The sequence below is a fragment of the Gasterosteus aculeatus genome, chromosome 6, assembly GCF_964276395.1.
Source record: "Gasterosteus aculeatus chromosome 6, fGasAcu3.hap1.1, whole genome shotgun sequence".
In the NCBI taxonomy this organism is placed as follows: domain Eukaryota; kingdom Metazoa; phylum Chordata; class Actinopteri; order Perciformes; family Gasterosteidae; genus Gasterosteus; species Gasterosteus aculeatus.
Genome location: NC_135693.1, coordinates 11,132,305 through 11,154,053, shown reverse-complemented (window position 1 = coordinate 11,154,053; position 21,749 = coordinate 11,132,305). Strand labels below are relative to the sequence as shown.

The 21,749-nt window shown below is 45.4% G+C and overlaps 2 protein-coding genes across 2 annotated transcripts in view; one reads left to right on the top strand and one right to left on the bottom strand.

The window, feature by feature from the left end:
• Positions 1 to 49: 49 nt before the first annotated feature.
• Positions 50 to 9,412, top strand: rrp12 (ribosomal RNA processing 12 homolog). Its single transcript, XM_040178129.2, has 34 exons — positions 50 to 284; positions 1,028 to 1,251; positions 1,329 to 1,412; positions 1,544 to 1,620; positions 1,722 to 1,827; positions 1,912 to 2,028; positions 2,128 to 2,266; positions 2,365 to 2,492; positions 2,594 to 2,692; positions 2,779 to 2,870; positions 2,987 to 3,098; positions 3,229 to 3,329; positions 3,415 to 3,529; positions 3,616 to 3,758; positions 3,851 to 3,972; positions 4,066 to 4,130; positions 4,203 to 4,365; positions 4,480 to 4,634; positions 4,752 to 4,819; positions 4,924 to 5,017; positions 5,123 to 5,281; positions 5,391 to 5,471; positions 5,554 to 5,659; positions 5,756 to 5,863; positions 5,950 to 6,107; positions 6,182 to 6,273; positions 6,771 to 6,926; positions 7,014 to 7,186; positions 7,374 to 7,484; positions 7,573 to 7,619; positions 7,706 to 7,784; positions 8,165 to 8,232; positions 8,327 to 8,409; positions 8,506 to 9,412. Exons 1-34 carry the CDS (start codon positions 146 to 148, stop codon positions 8,606 to 8,608), a joined length of 3,867 nt encoding a protein of 1,288 aa, XP_040034063.2. The 5' UTR covers positions 50 to 145; the 3' UTR covers positions 8,609 to 9,412.
• A 697-nt stretch (positions 9,413 to 10,109) lies between these two features.
• antxr1d (ANTXR cell adhesion molecule 1d) overlaps positions 10,110 to 21,749 on the bottom strand; it is a 68,782-nt gene continuing 57,142 nt past the window's right edge. Inside the window, exons 10-18 of the mRNA XM_040178130.2 lie at positions 18,539 to 18,637; positions 18,335 to 18,404; positions 15,638 to 15,716; positions 15,259 to 15,354; positions 15,139 to 15,177; positions 14,938 to 15,036; positions 14,704 to 14,868; positions 14,541 to 14,621; positions 10,110 to 11,232 (exon numbers count right to left, since the gene is read on the bottom strand). Of these exons, the coding sequence (XP_040034064.2) occupies positions 10,930 to 11,232; positions 14,541 to 14,621; positions 14,704 to 14,868; positions 14,938 to 15,036; positions 15,139 to 15,177; positions 15,259 to 15,354; positions 15,638 to 15,716; positions 18,335 to 18,404; positions 18,539 to 18,637 (1,031 nt within the window). The 3' untranslated portion in view covers positions 10,110 to 10,929. The remainder of the gene's footprint in view (positions 11,233 to 14,540; positions 14,622 to 14,703; positions 14,869 to 14,937; positions 15,037 to 15,138; positions 15,178 to 15,258; positions 15,355 to 15,637; positions 15,717 to 18,334; positions 18,405 to 18,538; positions 18,638 to 21,749) is intronic.

Genomic DNA, 21,749 nt, shown 5'->3' with positions numbered 1-21,749 from the left:
CGCCACCTACCGGCCAAGCAACATCGGTACCGGCTTTCTTCAGACACGTGACGTGTGTAAAGCCCGTGACGTAATTCGGTATGCGACAGCATACACCGGAGCTGCGCCGAAAGTTGGGGTACGGGCACTGTTTTCAAACCCGACAATGGTCAAATCGGGGAAACTTCGAGCTGGAACGGGTTCAAAACTCAAACGATGGAAGAAGGGACACAGTAGCGACTCGAACCCGCAGACGAGTCGTTTTCGGGAGGCTGCCAAAAGTCGCTTCTTCAGCCGACCCACCGGTAAGCTGCCAATCAACGTTACACGTGGGTCCGCGGCTAGTGCTAACATGGAGCTAGCCACCGTCAGCCATTTAACTTGGAGTCGCCCAGGCTAACTTTCTATGCTGCGCCCTCAAATGTCCGACTGCAACCCCAATACAGTTAGCAATAGGAAATCTTGCATATCTTTCATTCTTCTGTCCGGTGTAACAACGTGTCAGACAGTTACGTTGTCGGTATTAATTACCTGAAAACAAACTGCTGTGTTTGTGGCCGAGAACGACACTTTCCAACTGTGACGATTAATCAGGGTGACTCCTTTTATGCTGATGCTATACTTACTGTTTTAGTAGTCCACCCATACATGGTCCTCCAAACTATTACGTCGACATATGTATTTAGTGTTTGCTCGTTAAGTCATGGCTGTTATTGACTGCTAGTTCTAGTCAGACATCATGAGACAGGCCTTGTGACCTTCCTTGGCGATGCTCTGCTGAGATTGTGCTGCACTAATCATCAATTCAGGCCTCTTGCCTCCAGGCTAATCGTCAGCATATGAAGTGCATACTTTGTTTCCTCAAATTTACACTGCTGACCCTTTTGTTTATTCCGACTATACGTTTGGGATCATTGTTGACATGCATTATCATGAAATGGTGTGTGTGTGTGCATGTGGAACCCTACCATGTCCCTTGATAGCTTTGAGATTGCATTGGGAGGTCAGCTTTTTTAATGGTCTGCCTCTCCGTCCTTTTTCCACACAGGAAAGAGCGACCTAACGGTTGATGCTCTTAAGCTACACAATGATCTGCAGGCAGGTCCCCTGGAGCTCGGTGGGCGTAAAGATGCCTGTATGGAAGAGGAGCCAGATGAAGTGTTTTCAGAAAGGACCGCAGGCACCTTCCTCAGCGGGCTGTCGGACTGCTCAAACCTGACCTTCAGAAAGGTGCAGCGCTACTGGGAGTCCAATTCAGCATCTCACAAAGAGGTAACGTCATACCACCATCAATAAGAAATCCAAGACGCTGTGATTTCCTGTAGATGTAACAATAACGTGCCTCACAGATTTGCGCAGTGTTGGCAGCGGTTACTGAGGTGATCCGTGGTCAAGGAGGGAAGGAGACGGAAACTGAGTACTTTGCTGCATTGGTGAGTGCTGACATTAAACACACACACAATAAAAACAGTACATGACATTACTAATTGACCTGTGGTGTGTTGAGTGCTGGAGTGAACCTTTGAAATGTGTTTGTAAATGCTGGACTTCCTTCTTTCTGTAGATGACCACACTGGAAGTTGTTGACTCACCAGAGTCTCAGGCTGCTGTTGGGTACCTTCTCAACCTCGTCATGAAACGGTTGGACTTCAACAGACTTTTGTCGCCAAAACAAAAACACGTCAATGTTAAGGTCATATGAAAGAACAGCTTGAAGTATCTTTGTCCTTTGTGTTTACCAGTGTTCCCACTCCGGTGCTGATGTCTAAGTTCTCGGACACCACCAAGGCTCTGATGGACGTCATGTCAAAACAGGCCATGTTTGAGACTGCCTCTGCCCTCAGATGGGTAAGTGGATTGTTCTTTTGTTTGTCTTTTTATTTCACTGTCAACCTGCAGCATGGGTGAGTTTTTCACTTTTGTATCTTTTAGATCCTGTCCTGCCTGGCCACTTTGCTGAGGAAGCAGGATGCATCAGTCTGGACTTACCCATCTACTCTTCAGGCTTACCACGGACTTCTCAGCTTCACAGTGCACAGCAAGCCTAAGGTCTGTCTCAACCTCTTTCTAATCAACGCATGTTGATTAATATGCTGAAATTGTAACATTTTTATACAATTTTATTTCATGTCCTTTTTTTCCTCTCAGGTCCGTAAGGCAGCGCAGCAAGGAGTTTGCGCCATTCTCAGAGGCAGCGACTTCCTCTTTACAGATAATGCTCCAACCCATCACCCTGCTGCTGCCACCACAGCCAAGTTCTGCATGAAAGAAATGGAACAGGCAGGAGGTAAGACAAGTTGTTGCTTTTCTTACTATGGTAATAGTTAATAACTTTTTGTGGTTGTGCAGCAAGTTGTAGTTTTACTTTCTCTCTCCCCCCCTCAGGCAGCAAAGAGGACACCACCACACTTCATGTGCTCGGTCTTCTGAAGGAGTTAATGGGGACATTTCCTCTAGGAGCTGTCAAGTCCTGTTGTGAGACTCTGCTGCGGGTTATGACTCTCAGCCATGTGGTAAGCGCACAAAAACAGTCATCGGTGCAGCTATGTACCCTTTTGTTTATGTACATGGTTACTCGACGGTAGTTTTTAACATGTCTGTTACGTTTCTGTAGCTGGTGACCGCTAGTGCCATGCAGGCCTTTCATAGGCTCTTCAGTGGGAAGCCAAATGCCTCAAACCTCTCACCAGAACTCACTGCCCAGATAATCACGGTGAGCGAATAAAACTCAAAACAAATGAGCCTAAATCACGATGCGGAATGTGTTGCGGAAGCTAATATGTCCATTCTCATCCTCAGGCTCTGTACGACTATCTGCCCAGTGAGACTGATTTACAGCCTCTGCTGGCTTGGCTCGCTGTCATGGAGAAAGCACACGTTTACTTGGCCAGGTAATAACTGATTTCTTTCAAGACAGTCAAACATCTTCCTTCGTTATGTAATTGCGTGTTCTCTGGTCAGACCTGAGAGTCGCGTGTGGATCGACAGTTTGTGTGTCTTTGTGTAGTTCGCAGAGTTCTCTGAGTTTGGGTCACCTCCCTCGCCTCTTCTCTGCGGCCATGTCCTGTCTGTTGTCGCCTCATACGCAGGTGGTTGCAGCGGCCACAAGTACACTAAAGGTAAAAAAGAAACATTAAGAAACTTGAGTTGACAAAGCTTGTTTGTCCCTTCTTTAGCTGTGGCGATTTTACAAAAAATGAGACGTTTCTTGCTAATGCAAGGTACCTATTGATTAATTGTTTGTTTCAGACATTGATAACTGAATGTGTTGCCCCTCACATGGAGGGAATGGGAATGATCTCCGCCACAACCTCTGCAGGGAACCCATCCTATGTCTGCAAAATGTTTCGGTAAGCCCGAGCTGTCAACTAATAGATATTTCTATGCAGAGACTAAATGTAAATGCTCATCGTGATAATTGTGGCTGTGTTTCAGTATCGTAGAAGAAGGATTGTCTTATCGCTTCCACGCGTCCTGGCCATTCGTGCTGCAGATCCTGGGTTGCTTCTATCGAGCAGCCGGGAAACGAGCTCACCCCCTTATGGCCAAGGTATGGACACAAAAAGGTTGTCGATCACTAGGGGAGTAGAGCGAGTTCCAACTTTGCCTGAGTCTTTGGATTGTCTCCTCTAACAGTCCCTGCAGTCTCTGGCAGACCTGCGCTCCACCCCTCATTTCCCCTTCAGCGGGGAGTTAGACCTGGCTGTAGGAGGAGCCGTAGAGAGCATGGGGCCTGAGGTCGTGCTGAGTGCCGTGCCTCTCAACATCACCGGCTACGAGTAAGTGCAAATACCATGAAAACGCAGGCTGGGGAGCGCACGCCTCAATGCTATACTGGTCCAACTGAGTGTGGGTGTTTTTTTCCCACCAGGGATGATTTGGAGTTCCCGCGCAGCTGGCTGGTCCCCGTCATACGGGATCACGTGAAGAACACTAACCTTAGTTTCTTTTCTTCTTACTTCCTCCCTCTGGCCTCTACACTCAAGCAGAGAGGTAAACGTATGCAAAATGCTCCCCCTCCGGGGTCGGACTGTGACGCTGTATTTACTATATGTGTTTATCAACTGATGACATTTTATGTTGTAGCCGAAGAATTGGATCAAGTGGGGCAGAAACTTGAGGCCAGAGTCTACAAGACATTACAGATGCAGGTAGCTACACACACATTTTCAACTGGGCAGAGTTCCAGTGAACGAGTTGTCATGTCAGTACTTTTCTTTCAGATTTGGACCATGCTGCCGGGCTTTTGTACGTGTCCCTTGGACCTGCTGGCATCCTTCAAAGGCATTGCCCGCACACTCGGTATGGTTATTAACGAACGGCCGGACCTGAGGCTCACAGTGTGCCAGGCCCTGCGTACGATCGTCACCAAGAGCAGCTCCACTGGTATGAAGATGCACGCTTCACACAGAGAGAAACACCACATGTAAAAACTGCTGCTGTTACTATATTACAATTAAACGAGTGCAAACCCTTTTTGTGTCTTCTTTATGTCTGTAGAGGAAGAAAAAGCTGAAGTGGGCCGCTTCTCCAAGAACTTCTTGCCCATCCTCTTCAATGTGTACGGTCAGCAGCCTGCAGCTGGAGAGGCCGGCACCTACAGGATGGCTGTGCTAGACACCATCAAGGTCTACCTAACCGTCTCCGATACACAGGTCAGTTAAGTTTTCTCTCATACTGCTGTGAAATGTTTGTTTACACAATTTAAAATTCTAAGTCAAAACTGCGATGCCAAACACTGGTGGATCATTTATTTAAACTATTCCCTTCAGATGATCTGCACCTTCCTGCAAAAAGCCACGGACAGATTGAACAGCACTGACACCAATGAGTTCACACGGTAAAACATACATATGGATCTATGGCTACTGCCTTTTCAGTTTATTCAGTATTATAGAATAGGGTGCATTCTATAATACTTACCCGGACATCCCTACTTCTCAGGCTGTCAATGATGGACCTTGTAATTGCCATGGCTCCTTCTGTAGATGAGGTCACCATGACTAAAACCTTTGAGCTCATCAAGCCATATTTGGAGGTAAGAGTATACACTTCGTTCTTGATGACATTTCCAGTTTTATCAAATAGCTTTTGTGTAAAGTGTCCATATTTGTTTTATGACAATTTCTGTTGTTTTCTCCAGACCAAAGAGCCAGCCATGCAGAAGAAGGCGTACCGGGTGCTGGAGGAGCTGTGCGGAGGAGAGAGCGATGAGTGCAGATCATTTGTCGTGACTAATCTGGAAACACTCAAAGTCGTCCTGCTCGACACTCTGAAAAACGCCTCCTCCCCAGCAAAGAGGGTGAGACGGCTGTATAGGGAGAAATCAAATAAATACAGATTTTATTTTATTTCTGATGTCTGGTCGTATCTCTCTATTCGTCTAATTACCTTGTTTTGCTCTTTCTTAGCCAAGACTGAAGTGTCTGTTCCACATAGTGAAAAGCCTCAATGAAGAACACAAAGACTTCATAACAATGCTGCTGCCAGAGGTACAAACACAGATAAGTCCTTGCAAACAAACTCACTGAGTACTGATAGATACCATTTTGATGAGGTTGCTCTCTTCGTCAGGTGATCATATGCACCAAGGAGGTGTCCGTAGGGGCACGTAAGAATGCCTACAGTCTGCTGGTGGAGATGGGAAACGCATTTGTCCGCTTTTGTGGGAACACAAAAGGTATTTGACCGCTTACTCCTGTTTCGTATGTGTGTAGGTTTCACACTTTGATGATTTCTTTTCAGTATTGTAAGCGAGTGTCCGTCTCTGCTTCAGATGCCATAGATGAGTACTTTGCGTTGGTGTACGCGGGACTCACAGGCTCCGTCACTATGATCACATGCACAGTTTTGGCGCTAACTCGACTGGTGTTTGAGTATAAAGGTAAGCCTGTCGACTTTGCACAGTTTCCTGTTGTTCCAAATACTTAGTATTTGTGGACTGGATTCCATATCGTGCTTCTTCTGCAGACGCTGTAGATGTGACCACCATGAAAGAGCTGCTGCACAACGTGTGTCTGCTGCTGACATCTCGTACCAGAGAGATAGTCAAGGCCGCTTTGGGCTTCATCAAGGTCATCCTCTTCATCATGGAGCCCAAGACGCTGGCATCTCACGCCACTGTCATGGTAGGCATTGACATGATTGAAACTGTACTGCGAGAGACTGTTGTGCCCTCATTCATGACGGCTGTCGCTCTCAGATGGAGGGAGTCGGGAACATCAAAGACGACGTGAGGAGGCACTTCAGAACCAAACTGAAGAACATCTTTACCAAGTTCATCCGAAAGTTTGGGTATGTGCTGGTTTTCCTTACTTTTACTTCAGTGGTTGCGTCTCATGGGCTGTGGCACAGGATGTGGAACCAGGATTGCACATTTCTTTCACTATATTCCAATTGAGATTTTAGCTTTCTGTGCTGTTTTACATTGGAAATTGATATTTGATCATTGTGTTGTAATAACTAATTGAAGCAGTGTGCAGTGACATGATTCTATTTTTGCATTTTATTACTGTGCCAACATTTATAAACGGGGGCTTTGTTTAGTAATGACAGCAGCTGTTTAACACAAGTGACTCCTCCACACTTCTTTTTAAATGAAAGGTTAGGTTATAGAGGACATATTCCGACACCACTTGCATGCAAACAGCTCTGCCCTGGATGCCTTGATGGTTCAAGAAGTCTCCTCTTCGAAATTTATAACACAACATCAATACAATATGTGACTGTTATCCACGGAGTGTAATTCTGTGTATGTGTCATATCATTTGCTGTATCTGTCCTATTTCCAGTTTTGAGTTGGTGAAAAGCATGCTGCCTGTAGAGCACCACAAGGTCCTCGCAAACATCCGCAAGGCCGAGGCTCGAACCAAGAGGAAGAGACAGGCCTCAGAGCAGCAGAACGACTCTGACAGTGAAGCTGAGGAACCTAAAACTAAGAGCCAAAAGTATGGTGTTGTTCCCTCACAACGTTCTGCATCCCCCCCAACATCTTATCTATTCGCACTGTTAAGAAAATACTCTTTTCTTTTTAGTATTGAGGACATCCTTGCAGAGACCGACAGTGATATGTCAGAGGATGAAGGACAGCCTCGCAATGCTCAGAAGAGAGCGGTCAAACCCCGGAAAGCTCGGGCCTGGCTCAAAGAAGGAGAGGATGACGACCCGCTGAACTTCCTGGATCCCAAGGTCTCCCAGAGAGTGCTAGGTGAGCCTGCGTTTTTGTGTTATATATATATATATAATTAGACATTTCTTGTTGTTTATTACCACTGCTTGGTCTGTTTGCACTTTTGCTGCTGTAATCCGGTAAATTTCCCTGCTGCAGGACTAATAAAGGATTATTACAGTTTCTCATCGCGTGGAGGTTAACGTGAGTTATTGTTGTCTCTCAGCCACCAACCCAGCGATGAAAAAGAGTGCCAAGGTTGAGCACGGCTTCAAGGTGACATCGGACGGACGGCTGATCATCAGAGAGGATGACGAGGAGGATGCAAAGCACGATGGTAATGGGAATCCCGCAGTTAATACAACTGTTGTGCATCACTTTATGTCTGAACACACTGTGACGATGACTTACTACTTGTCCCACAGCTGAGGAGGAGAAGAAAGATATCCTAGAAGAGGCTGGAGTCAAGAGTGTGAGTGCATGTGACAAAGTAATTATATAGTTGGAGACATTTTTATGGCTGTTTAACAATCTTAAAATTTGTTTTTACCCTCTCAGAAAAGGTCACTGAAAAGGAAGTTCCAAGATCACAACTCTGATGACGACATGAATGTTCAACCCCAGCACAAATACAAAGGTAGGATTGTTGGGGGATATTGAAATTCCTCCATTGACAATATTGCTCTAAGAAACACAAAGATATTCGAATGTATTGTCCAAAGAATCTGACGAGATGCATATGAATATCTGTCAACTGTCAACATGAATTTTGGGAACAAAATCTAAACGTTTTATCTGTCATAATGTACTTCAATCCATTAGCTTATTTTCAGTGTAGTCCTCATCGGTTTCCTCTCCGGCGTTACTTGTATCAACGAGGAAATCTAGTGGCAATTAAATGGAAGCACAAATTGTATTAATGTAATCAGGAAAAACTAAATGAGATATATGTTACTATCTATTTTTTTTTTTTAGTACAATGAATTGTGACTAATAAGTACATATATTTCTTCTCAGCTGGGGGCTCAGGTATCCACAGGTCCTTTGCAGGAAGGGAAGACACGGGAACAGACTACAAGTCAAGGGTGAGTCTCAGTTACGCAGAAACGCGCACCGCAGGAGTTGTTGCTTAGAAAACCTAAGCTCTGAATGTCTGTTCTTTCATCCTACAACCCTCAGAAAGGAAAAGGAGACGTGATGAAAAAGGGAAAGCACGATCCGTATGCTTACATCCCTCTGAGGAAGGCCCAGCTCAATCGAAGGTAAGAACCATCATTAGACCGCGATAAACTTCTTTCACAAAGAATTGGTTTGCCAGCATGTCAGACGCTGACCCGTTTCATTCTTTGTGTTCGTAGGAAGCGTGCCAAACTGCAGGGCCAGTTCAAGGGCATGGTGAGAGGAGCCCAGAAGGGGGCGCTGTCTGGAAAGAAAATGCAGAAGAAAAAGAGGAAAGCCTAAGGAACATTCTGCTCTTCCTCAATGGACTTTAATTGCTTATTTAGTGTGTGCGTGTTTGAGAGATGGTATGTTCGTTAACATACTAAAATGTAGACTCACACCTTGAACGTGTGGGAATGTTTGACAGACCGTCGTTGACGGTGAAACCAGTTTGTTTTTAAACTGTTGCGTCTTTCAAACCTCAAGTCTCTGACGTCTGTGAAAGAGACCACTCATCCGTCATCTGTTCTGTATCCGATAAAAATCCCCCCCCCAAGTAAAAAAACAGCGTTTTGACTGCTTTCAGGTGGCTGCTGCAGCCTTTGCTGTGTATTTGAGTTGAACACTCAAGGTCCTTTTTAGTGGTTGCAATGTCACACACTTTCTCTAAGCAACTGAACACACTGAATGCAGAAACGTAACACGTGTAGGAACCTGGCTGTGCACCTGAGGCACATTTCCCTGCACTGGTCAACTATCTGCTTTGCAGCGCGTCGGCCACTGCAGGCATTCATCACCCGTTGATTTTAGAGTTTGAACCGTGTTTTACGATACGGCCCATGGGTGCCCAGGCGGAGGAGATGGCGCGCTGTGGGGCGTTTTTCATTTAATCGCACAATACAGCATTTGTTCTTGAGGACACACCTGGAGGAGATCTGCACTCTACTTGTTATTTTTTTTTTTTGTTAAAAAGGGGCCTATAGACCCCTGTGTTAATGGCAGTGAAGAAAAGCTTATAAATGCTTTTAAGATTAGTTTAATACAAATTAGTTGCTATTTTTATTCTGAACTGGTAGAGAAAAGAAATAAATATTTAAGTCATAATGAGAACGCCAGTTATCAGTAGCCTGTTGTTGGTTTTTCATTTCATTGCAGCGCCACAAAGACCTCGAGAAAGAAACTGCAGGTTGTCGTCGCACAGGGAGAGTGTGCGTACCAATAGCCTCGTGTGATCCATTTGCCCAGATTGATTGCAGCAACCTCCTAATCACACTCTTGTGTCAGTGTTCCTGAGGAGGGGAACACACGTCCTCGACTGATTCAGGACATTGTCGTCCGCACTGCGGTTAAATGTACATTAAAGACGAGACATCTTTTTGCCATATTTGATTTATTATGGTACTTTAGTACACATAAAGAAATGACATGGTGAAAAGATGTTTTTAGAAATGGTGTTAAGTGCTTTGCACAAACGTGTTACATCAAAGATGTGATGTGTTCCAAAAATCTGACTCAATATATCAAAGTAATCTTAAAATTTGATGGTCATTTTGCAGGCTACATAAATGTCACGGATACCTTATTCATGGCATGAGTGTTATTAGTTTAATGAAAGTGTTGCTCACTAAATATTGTATCCTGCAATATTCAATTAACAAATGTTCTTCGGTGTCTATAGCAATGACCCTAACCTACTTCTAAGCTGATTCGGTGTATGACTATGCAAAATGTCTTCTTGAAATACAATACCGAGCTGTTTAACACTTTTCATAACGATGAAATGAATCCCTGCAAAACAGCAGACAGAAAACCCTTCAGTTTATTGAAGTCAGACACAAAAGGTTAATAAAGAAATAATGCAAATGATCATTTCAGTCAGTAAATCCAATATTACAGATTTTCAATGCAATCTTCCACCTGATGCAAATAAGAGCACAAATGCATCCGATGTCATTACAGAATGCTGCTTTACATCCGTCTTGATAACCTACCTCAAAAGGATTAATTACCCCAAAAAGCCACCTGACATGGAATAAAAAACAGATGCAGGTGGAGATCTTACTATAATAAATTATTTGAAGAAACTGCCCTGCAGTTGCAATTAAAGCACTGAACATTGACAAATTATTTTGGGTATAAAATTGATTTTGGCAACCTAAATGTGTACATTAGCAAACCAAAACATAACCGACATTGTTGCTCTCGTCTTTAACTACATGCTGTATTTTTTGCCGTGTCCTTGCTCGACATTATTAATCTCTACCAACCCAAAGCAAACTATTTTACCAGCACTACAGAAATTGCCACAACGTAACCATCAACTCCTTTATTTGGGGGGGGGTTTCTCCCCCCAAAAGGATTGCACTTCTTCTTACCACTTAAGTCATTATATTGGATAATACATGCGTTTTTAATCAAGCTACCACGTTTGTTGAATTTTATTTTTTAGTCTAAAAGCTGATTTTGGCATCTGCTAAATTTTTTTCTTTTTTTTTTTGCTGTCCAGCAACAAAGCACAGAGCTCCTGGCCTCTACGATGTTATGCCTCTCTGTTGTCTCTGGAGTGAAAGAAGCACAAGAGTGATTTATGCACCGAGTTGATGTATCAGTTGTTTTCTTTGTCAGAGCCTTGGCGGGGGTCGAGATGGCGGGGGTCCCGGGGGCCCTGTGGGTGCCCGAGTTGGGGGTGGACCTGGAGGTAGTTGGACCACGGAAGGGGGTGCTCGGGAAGGCGGCGTGGTGCGGGGCCCCCTCGACTGAGGCTTTGTACGGGGCACCGAGTTGGAGACCAGAGGCTGCTGTTCGGCGGGCGCAGAAGGAGGAGAGGGCGGCGGCGGCAGGGGAGAGTGTTGCGGGTGAGGAGGAGCCTGGTTGTTTGGGGCGGACTCCCCGTCTTTCACCCGTTGAAAACTAATACAGCGACCCTACAAGATACGCAGGCAGAAGGAAGTTAAAGAAACGCGTCGTCATTTCAATGCAGAATACACATTACAACGCGGTGCATCTCTGTACAAAGTTAATAAGCTTTGAGCTTTGAGTCTCTGTCCAGCTGAGCTGACAGAGGCACGTGTGTCGGAGGCCTCCGCAGGGCACACAGAGCTGCTTCTGTCCTCTGTCCACACCTGCACTACAATAGCTGTGATGCTACTAAAGGGAGGCTCTGAGAACGTTATCACAGACATGCTTCTGCAGTCTGTAGAGTTCCACATTCCCCTCCTCCTCGCTCTGAGCCTCTCTCGCTGCAGCACATAAAGTGGTTTATGTCTCTCGTGTGCTTGACTTGTTGTAACGTAAAGGGGGATTTCAATACCCCCCCCCAATAGTTAACAGAGGCCCTTTAGCTTTTAACATAATTTACAAGTCGGGGAGAATGGAACGCTACTCTTATTGTTCTCATTGATGGTTTTTCCTCTCTGTTCTCTGCATAGCATCCTTCTGTAGACTCTCTCTCTCTCTCTCTCTCTCTCACACACACACACACTCTCTCTTGTCTTGCTCAGTGTGTAAAGGATAGAGGGAAGGTCTCTGTGTCACAGACCCTTGGTGGTCTGATTATAACACCTTATTAAACAGAGAGGCCCTAAAGTCACACAGAGGCCAATAAGAGGACCCCAAGCAGCGTTAGCTTTGTGACTGAGGAGGCTATTGTTTGTGTGTGTGTGCAATTTATTGCGGGCGGCTCGGTTGGGGGGTGACTGCTTCGGTCTTGTCGCCGGGCCGCGGTGAAAAGGCCAGTTTGTGAGCAGCAGAGCAGCAGCACATCACCAGAGAGAGCATATGGCCACAATGAGAACACAAGCTCATAAATATGTGTGTGTGTGTGTGTGAGACTGAAAGCATGACTCCACCAGAACATATGGCCTGAATGAAACCTTGGGCTCGTGAATAACAGAAGCAGGGAGAGAAAGGTTAAGGGCCGGCTGCAAGAGAGCAACAAAAAAACCAAAACAAGATTGATGTTGCAGTGGAAAATTGGTGCAAAGAGTACATTTTTCTCCACGTTTAAGTAGATATGTACAAACATGTGTTGCGACAAAGGTTATAAATGTGCCACTTGTGGCGGTCATCCTTCTCGCGTGCCCCTTCGGCTGCGTTGTCTGTCGCCGCTTTAGTTCTCGTGCTGACAATTGTTTCAAAGCCCCTCGGCTCCTTTTTATGAGAAAAACAAAAAACACCTCCAGCCTCCCTCCTCACAACATTCCGTCACCGCTTCTCCTTCCGAGCCAGAAGACGCTACACTCTCCATAATAAAAAAACGGGATATTTTGCGATAGCAAAGAAAACGTGAGGGAGACGACAGAGCCAAGACGCACATGTGACCTGACAGCCCTGCCTGTCACCTTGCACGACATTACAGCGACACGCGGAGGAAAAGGCTCCGTGTGATCCGATGAGTCAGCACACTTCATAGAGCTCATATGCTGCACTGAAGCGCGGATGACTTAATGTCAGGGTGAAAACATCTGTAATGGATATACTGAAGGTATCGAAGGATTAGCTTAACCAAATTATAATAATACATTTTAAGGCTTTATTCCAAAAACTGAAGTTTTCAGTTAGTTAGTTTCTGTGATTCCTCCAGATCACCACAATGGAGGTAAATTACATTTGTAGTGCTCAATGTGTCCATAGATAGCTAAATTCAACAGTAACATATTTCTTCAGAATTAATATTTCCCTTTTAAAAATGTCAGTTACAAGAAAACTGAGAAAAATAAGTGATATGGTTGAAAACAAGCGAGTGAGTGATCTCGAGTTAATTTTATTTTTTCATCAAAATTGTTAATACCTTCAGCAACACAAAAAAATCCCCATTCATCTCCACAGTCATTTGAGACAATAAAGCTGTCTGCATGGCGGATACAACTCGAGGTAAGTGATACTAAACTTTGTTTGTTTTTGTAATTTGGATGAATTGATCCAGTTAAAGTGAAGTGACTGGATGAACAATATGGCTCGTGGCCTTTCAACTCCCCATCTGTTTGGGTGCTCAGTCGGGAGAGCTGACACACACGTTGCAGTGACGTGCGCACACACACACAGTAGAGAGCGATCAAACGCGTACGGCGAGTGCGGCATAAACTGGCAGCCTCGCTGATGGCCGTTTGCAGAGGCAGTGAAGTAGAAGTAATGCGGGCCGAGAAATCAGGACGAGCTGCTCCAGAGCTGATCAACAATCTACATCGAGGGGTCTGATCAGCGGTGCTTCCCACCACCTTGTTGTCAATCAGCGGCTGCTTATTTGCTTGACATTACTACTGAGGGTAATTCGTCTGCCGAGGAACAAAAGTGTTTTCGTGGAGGTGGGAGTCGTGGGGATGCACTGTGGATGTTTTGAACTGACTACTAATTGTTCTGCTTAGAAAAAAATCTAGGATGGAAAGAGGGGATAAAACCATTGATGAGTGAGACTCCAGCAGAAAAACGCGCACACACGCTGCTACTGTTGCATGGGACGGATGAATCACATCATTCCAAGGACAAATCAATACATTTTACAGCAATGTAGCCTCTGCTACGAGAAGCAACAGTGAAACCATTTACACCGAAGCAGCTGTTTCACCATGACAACCAGTGTGATGATGAAAACATGTCGGTAGGGGTTATGGGATGCCATGCACTGTGTCAAGGTTAGATAATAGGGGAGCTCTGCTCCCTCTTGTTCTGCCAGACAGTGATGTCATCATTCAGGACTTTTTTAGGAGCAGCAGTAGAGGCCATTAAGACAGCACTGACACATTTTCTACCCCAATATCTACTACTTTAATGATCACTGGCAAGTAGAGAGAGTGAATGGGTAACATGCTGTTTGGAAATCTGATAAGACCATGTAATTTTCTATGAGTCACAGCGAATTCACAGTGTTCCTTGTGTGTTAACAATGGCTGCTTTGATGAAGAGAGTGGTGTCAGTGGCTCATTGAATCGCTTTTTGTGTGTGCATGTAGAAAATCAGTACTGAGCTGCTGTGTTGAGGATTGTACATGTTGCTCAGTGACACTTGTTTTCTCTATGCAGATACACAAATGGAAAACGCATTAAAACCACGTGTGCCATTCAGCTCATAAAGAGCTTTTAGGTGATTTTTTTACCCACGGAGCAATACCCCCAAATAACACGTCATTACCAAATTGAAGTTTTGTATCAATCATCATGACTGTTTGTAGCACGTGACCTTATAGTCGCGTTCTGAATGAAGATAAAAATGAAACGGGACGGAGTGCGAGGCTCACCTCGTCTCCAGGCTGTGGCCTCATCAGAGATACCTGGTCGTAACCTCTCCTGAACAGAGCCCACAGAGCATCGAGCTTCCCCTGCAAGGACCGCAAAGACATTTGAAATGAAAAACAAACTTTTTAGGTGAACCTTTTCAAGTGAATTGCATAAAAGGCTAACCTGAATGGGGGAGTACCACTTCGTCTGCAGCGGGCGGCGACGTGGTGGTTTTCGGGGCTTTGGCTCATACGGTTCAAATTCTTGCTCTGGCATTTTTACTACTGCATTTTTAGGCTTGTCCAGCTTCGCGCCTTCCTCGGTGGACCCTTTCTCTCCCCAGCGCACCTAGGAAACACCTCATTTATGCATCGATAAGCTTTTCAGCATTATAGCTCTGTGTGCATGAGTGCTTACCTCCATGCGTTTGATGCCACCCACTCCTCTTCCTCCATAGTAGGACGCATCCACTGTGGGCCACCTCTTCTTTGGCATCCCGTCTTCATCATCTGAGTCCTTAAAAGTAAAACTTGGTTACAAGACACAGCACGTATCCTTCCAAACACGCTATTTATTACCATAAATACTGTCACAACGGGAGAATAAAACAAGCCTTACTGGCTCTGGGGGAGGAGGTGGTGGAGGTTCTTTGATCACCTGAAGGTTGAAATAGAAATGTCGTGAGGGAACCAAAGATATCCGGCTGATTATACCCAGTGTCAGAAGTTCAAAACTCACCAAAGTGCAGCAGAGAGGCCAGAACCACCACATCAGCAGCAGCGCCAACAACAGGAACACCACCAGCAACGACACCAGCACGATGGTGCCGTCAAACTGCACACAAACAGAACGGCGGGATTCAGATTTCACTGGACTAAAAAACGAGGTGGAGAAGAGAAAGATGAAAAAGGAAAAAGCGAAAGTACTCACAGCCTCCTCTGATGACAGACACAACAGAGGAGACCTCAGAGAGGGAGGAGAGAAGAGGAGGACTAGCCAACCAAGAGAAAATAAGAAGGTTGAAAGAAAGTTTATTCAAATAAGGCAGCATGCCAGAAGGACATTATCATGGCGTGTTGTTGTGATAGTGCGGACTTTGCACGGAGGATGTACTCACACACTCGGTAGTGGTGATGTGAACAGAGCTGGTGATGTAGGAAAGGCCCTCGTTCATGCTCACCTGCAGGTAGATTACTCTGAAAAAACACACACCGGGGATTGGTCCTCTTCATCACAAAAAAATGCAACACACGCTTTAGTGCACATCTGCTTGTGTGCAGACACCCCCCCCCGCCCTCCCCCCGGCTAACACAAGCTCGCCGTGGGGTCTCAAACACATTGCCCCGTCTATTTTGTCCATACTTGCTACCTCATACGCAAGCTAACACGCTGACACAGACACAAAGCAAACATCTCTAATCAGGGCAGGGCCTTCTCCACCCTCAGAAGGAATCTCTTTAGTTCAGACCCAGAACTCCAATGTGGAAAACCACAGAAAGCTAAATGACTTCTTACTCCCCAGTATTCAGTGTTGCTATCTTCAGCTGCATTTGGTTGGATGGATAGTATCAAGAAACTGGATACAATGTTTAGCATTTGTTTGGATGGATAGTGAGGTCGATTTCAGGGTTAATGGTGTGAGAGGAATCTTGAGTTGAGAGATTATTCTTAAAGCTCTTCAGAAATTTGAACAAAAACAAGACTTGTTAGCCAAATAGTCATTTGAGGGGAGGAACGTAGACCGCTGGATTGTCGTTATAGGTTTGGAACATAATGGAGAAAGGCTCCTTGTGCTGTTCTTATGGTTTTGGGGGCAGACACAAGGGGGGCATTGAGCTCCGGGTTCAGATTTGAGGAGGGGCCGACAAAGGGGAGGTCACTGTTTGGATGGGGAGGAGGGCAGACCAGAGGAAACAGAGTGGGGGATGGTAGGAGGAGGGCCTTTCCTGCTCTACATCCCTTCAGCACTGTCCCTCCCATCTGAGACCCCCCTCTTCACTTCCTCAATCACCGACTCTGTTTTCTCCTCCTCACCCTCGACTGTGTCCCCTTCATACCGCTCTGGCTCGTCTCATAACTCATGCTGACAATGACTTCAGAGAAGGAAATTGGCGGTGCAGGTGCCACTCATCTTTTCTTCTACTTCTTCCCTCGCTTCTGCCCCCCCCCCACCCCATTATATGGTCAGCCCGCCTCTCAGGCAGGCAGGGGACAGGGTGATATCAGCTCCTCTCTGACAGATAGATCTCAGCCCCTATCAATCATCAATCTGCCCACTATATATGTCTTTACCCGGTGTGTATGTATGGCGGCGGAGGGTGAGGGGGGCATCCGGAAGGTTCCCAGTCAACACAGATTTGTGTAACGACAGCATCACTGAATTCATTATATACGACAAGGAGGTGAGTTCGGGGTTTGGGTGAGAAGGAGCCGGGGTCCCTCAGACCCTTTGTATAGGATTTGCAAACCCAAAACAGGAAGCAGTTCACGAATAATGTGATCTGACATTTTAGGGTTGGGTCTAATTGTGGTGTACATTTTGGATTAAGACTATTAAAGTGAAAAATTGGCTTTGTAACCTATAATAGGAAGCAATCCCTGTACTATTGATAAAATCGATTTCCTGATGTGCGGGTGGGCTCATAAAATGATAACGCAATCAAATTTGGAACAGATATGGAAGTAAACTGCAACGTACGAATAACAAAAACACATGTCCTGCCTGCACAGTGGCCTTTTCGCTTGGATTCATATTTTTCCATGTCCATCTGCAGGTCATTACACCGCAGCCCAGAACTAAGAAACCAGCTGATGGCCTCCTCTCTGGGCCCGTCAGCCATTCACAGCTGACTTCCACCTTAGCGGAACTCAAGGTGTTTAGGCAGTGCTGTCTCTGCTCTGATGGGCTTCCGTTACATGGAAGCCTTATTCCTTCAGGCTCCATTGCATTGTGTAATGCTAGTCCCTGTTCCGCACTGCTCACAGTTGTAGCACAACTACTGCTAGATTGTGAATTAGACGGAGCGTTGCAGTCTTCTTGTCAATCTCCCGAATCTGGGTAAAAATTAAAAAAAAAATGTTCCACTTCTGTTATAACGTGCAGGTAAAGTAATGCCACATGTGACCAACGCTTAAACATCCGCGCCGCCATTGTGTGAAAACTAAAAGTCTTCTTTTCTCATCTCTGAAGAGCAGTTCCCCCATCGAAGCAGCACTTATCACTGGCAGACAAGACGAGCTCAAAACCCTCTACAAATCTGAGTGACAGCCACAAGACAGATGATGACTAGGAGGTGTCTGAGGCCGCAGGCTGGAGTGTATAATTATGCACAGGACTGCGGGCGGCGTGGACGGGGAAGGCCGCCGGGCCTCGGTCCAGCCCCGCAAGGACCTTCTGCTCTTCATCGCCATGGGCAAAGCTGGAATCCCTCGGAGAAAACGACTCCACTCACACTTCTCCCAAAGTGAGAGATGGGGATACGTCCCGTGACACGTAAATACCAAACACATGCGCACACGTGCGCGGTAAACAAGGTCCTCTCCAGCAGGCTCTCATTAAGTCGTGTTCCTGGGCTCTACTCCTGTTGTCCCCCTCGTGATTGGTGTCTAGCTTCGTTAGCTGTGACAAACACTGATTGATCACAGACACTCGACGACTTTGGCCCTAATTTGTTCAAGGACGCCAGTCTTCTGGTGTCCGCACCAAACTCGCATGCGGCTGGTAAATATCTGTGTGTTGCAGCTGAACATGGAGAGTTGGGCAGGTAGATTTGCACACTGAGGGCAGAAAGGCAGTGAGATCTGTGCGGCTTACCTCCCGACCTCCTCTACAACAGGAGCAGGGCAGAGCAGGAAGGTATCTTCTATTCCAGCTGGTCTCTCGTCTGCGTAGGAGACACAAATCCACACTTAAACACACGGTTACGACATTCCTCTTAAAGTCACAAGTCAAACCGGAATCCCATGATGCCTTAGTGAATTAGTTTGTGTGTATGCTCGTGTATGTTTGCAAACTTACCCACAGTGAGTGTATCATTTAGTTTAAAGCTGCAGAGGACCTGGTCAATGTTTCTGGCATGGAGAAACCCATTGCCTCTTACCACCACCTGGAAACTCTCTGAGACAAAAGCAATGAGTGCAGGGATCATCAGAACTGCCTTCATTGCACTCAAGCATGACATTTTATTTCCAGCTGTATGTGAGAGATGTATCAACATCCGTCTTCTATTTTCATTTTAAGCAGAAGAAAACCCCCGGTATACCAATTTTGTTGAAGCCATTCTCTCTCTCTCTCTTTGAAGTGCTCAACTTAAGCAGGACAAACGTGTGCATGCCTCATTACTGCTTGTTTATATCTGTGTGCTTATGTGTGTATGTGTGGAAAGGCCATATTAAGCGCCAATGGTGCTAATGCTAAAGGTGCTGGTATTCCCAAAAACGTGCTGCGCAGTGGCTAGAAGGTGTGTTTGTAAGTGTGTGTGTGTGGTGTTGACCTTTAGTTTCCCCCAGGCACTGTTAAAGCGCACTGACAGAGGCTTGCCAGCATATGCTGGAGTGTCTATGTGGCTGCTGCCCAGCATATGTTAGAGAGCGGAAAAAAAGCACTTGCTTAAAAACATGCCTGCAGGGCTGACAACAGCACAGCACTGTCAAAGTAGGTCTGACCTTAACTATGGCACCATTAACACATGTCTGTGTGCATCTGGTTGTAAAGTGGTATACACACTGTATGTGTGCACTGCCATTGCATTTTTGTAAGTGTGTGCATGCATGCATGCGTGCGTGCATGCATGCATGTGTGCAGGAATGTGTTTGAACATGTATATGTGTTTGGTCTCTGTGCAGTGAGCTTTCCTCAGCAGTATCCTGGCTAATGGAAGTGAACATTTGCCACACCTTTAACATTTAAAGCTCCAGCGTGAAGATCACTGGATAAAAACATCACTGGGTGTGGGTATATATATGGCATATAAAAGGTCAGACAGACCGAAGAGCCATAAATACAGATACCGAGGGGAGGAAACAAATCTCTACATATACATATTTACAGATGTTATGACACAGATTCAACATGTGTATTCACAGACAAACTCACATACACCTAATTAACCGCGCATCTCATTAGAGCCGTACAATGTCCTCTCCATCCGCCTGTCCTGATTTTACTATAAAAGTTGCCCACAACAATAAATTACAACTATATCAAATATTATTATACAACTTTGTTTGAACAGTTTTCATATTAACTCATGTTTTTTGTGGGTGGTAGTGGTTTGCAGCTACAACAATATTCAACTTAGTTGGGGGTCTCGATGTTAATTATTTGTAATGCTCAGAGTCTACGCTGCTTTAGCAATCGTTCCCCTTTCACAAAAAGTCAAACATGAGCTGCACTGTGACACACAGACACACACATACACACACAAAACATGGCAACGGTGGATAGCCTCTAATTCTTAATGTGTAGTCAGCATGTAATAGTTAAACATCCAGCAGAAAGCGTCATAATTAAACTATTCATTTCTAGAGTCATCATGAATATTTCCAAACCAAGTTGTTTGCCAACGTTAACATCGTTAAAGACACTCAGTTTCTAAAGATGTGTTATCCAATCTTAATAAATAATTGATGGCCGACAACTGAAAAAGTCTCAATTGTAATGTCTTCTACAGCCCCCCTGACACACAGACACACAGACACACAAGTGAGGCTTGATGGGCTAAAAGGTCAGTGCTGTCAGACACATGGTGGGCAGGGACTGGTGGTGCCCTGCTGACATCTAAACACATACGCTTCTGCCCTCTTGTCTGCTCTCTGCCTGCCTCTGTGGCCACATGTCCATTTACATCTGCACCTGAGCGCTTGACAAGGCTTTGATTTGTATGAATGTGTGTGACTGGACACATCTGAATGCATGTGTGTCTGGCGTGCGTGGTGAAGAGGGGCTACGGCTTGTCCGAACCGCGGCACTTCAATCACATTAGTGCGACAGGACAGTGAAGGGCAGGGAGGGGCGAAGGAGGACGCAACAACGGGGAGGAAAGGGTCAGACGTTAATGAAAGCAGCAATCTCTGCTGTCATAATAGATCTAAGGCCCAACTCTCACTGTCCTCTCAGTGTGTGTGTGTGTGTGTGAGGGGGATCGGTCCTGTCATGTCTGATAGTGTGGCCCCACGTTCACTGTCCAGTCTGATGGCCTGTTTGCAGGCAGCTCGGTCTGGTCACTTCACATCAATGTGAGGGACATGTGTGTACACGTGCTTGAAGATGTGTGTGTGTGTGTGTTTGTGCGGACTAAAGAACATCATGTGTGTGGTGGTGTAAAGAAGAAGACAGAGCGAGAGACTGTCACAATACCTATGTAATATGTCAGTATGTAAGTACATGTAATGGATGGGGCAAGATGGTTTTCATGGTATTCAAACCTGTGGGGAATCTCGACCGCAGACAATGAAAATAAAAGCAAACTCTTGTTAAATTGCGACAATACCGTTATATGACTTTATATTGAGATAATACGCTTTGAGTAGGACCAAAGTGCCTGTTATTTCTTCACAGGACGCTTGGAAGACCATGTGCATAGGATATATGCATTGTAATAGTTGTATGTTATTTACACTTATTGTTTTACAAAAAGGCAGCACGTTATAAGCATGTATTCAGTGAACTACAATATTTGCCCTTCATTAATTAGGCCATAGTTAAAGCATGTCATTGGTTTCTTAGTTCACTGACCATTAGGCTGCTCATCAATCGAATAATAAATGAGGCTGTTGGAAGATATTTGGGCACATGTCGAGTGACACACTCAGACCAGAGGCCGTAATTATCCCGTGATGTAACAACTGTGACTCTTTATTTTTCTTTACTCATTTTTGTCCTTTGAATGCTACGTTTTTATTGCTCGAAAGATCCCTCTGCCTTACCCTAGTTCCTTCCTTCCATATCCTTTCCCATCATTCCAATCCTATAATGAAGCCTAATCTCCATTGGTTGTCCTGGTAGCACTGCTGCAAATGCACTCTCTTAAGTGAGTCCTAACAAGGTCATGTCAAAGCTCATCCATCCTGCTGACTACACATAAAGCCTCTCTCTTGCCGTCTCGTTCTGTCCAGAAGCACAAGAGCTGGCCGTGGACGAAGAAGAGGTGAGAAGGACTGAAACAATCATTTAACATATACGATGTGGCAAACTAGGCCAGAGAAGCAGCCATGCTTAAAGATTCACG

Excerpts from the sequence above, each read along its gene's own strand:
- rrp12 (XM_040178129.2), top strand. The coding sequence starts at position 146 with ATGGTCAAATCGGGGAAACTTCGAGCTGGAACGGGTTCAAAACTCAAA. Across the intron at positions 3,973-4,065 it reads CTCTACACTCAAGCAGAGAG|CCGAAGAATTGGATCAAGTG; the intron begins GTAAACGTATGC and ends TTTATGTTGTAG. Across the intron at positions 7,485-7,572 it reads GGAGGATGCAAAGCACGATG|CTGAGGAGGAGAAGAAAGAT; the intron begins GTAATGGGAATC and ends CTTGTCCCACAG.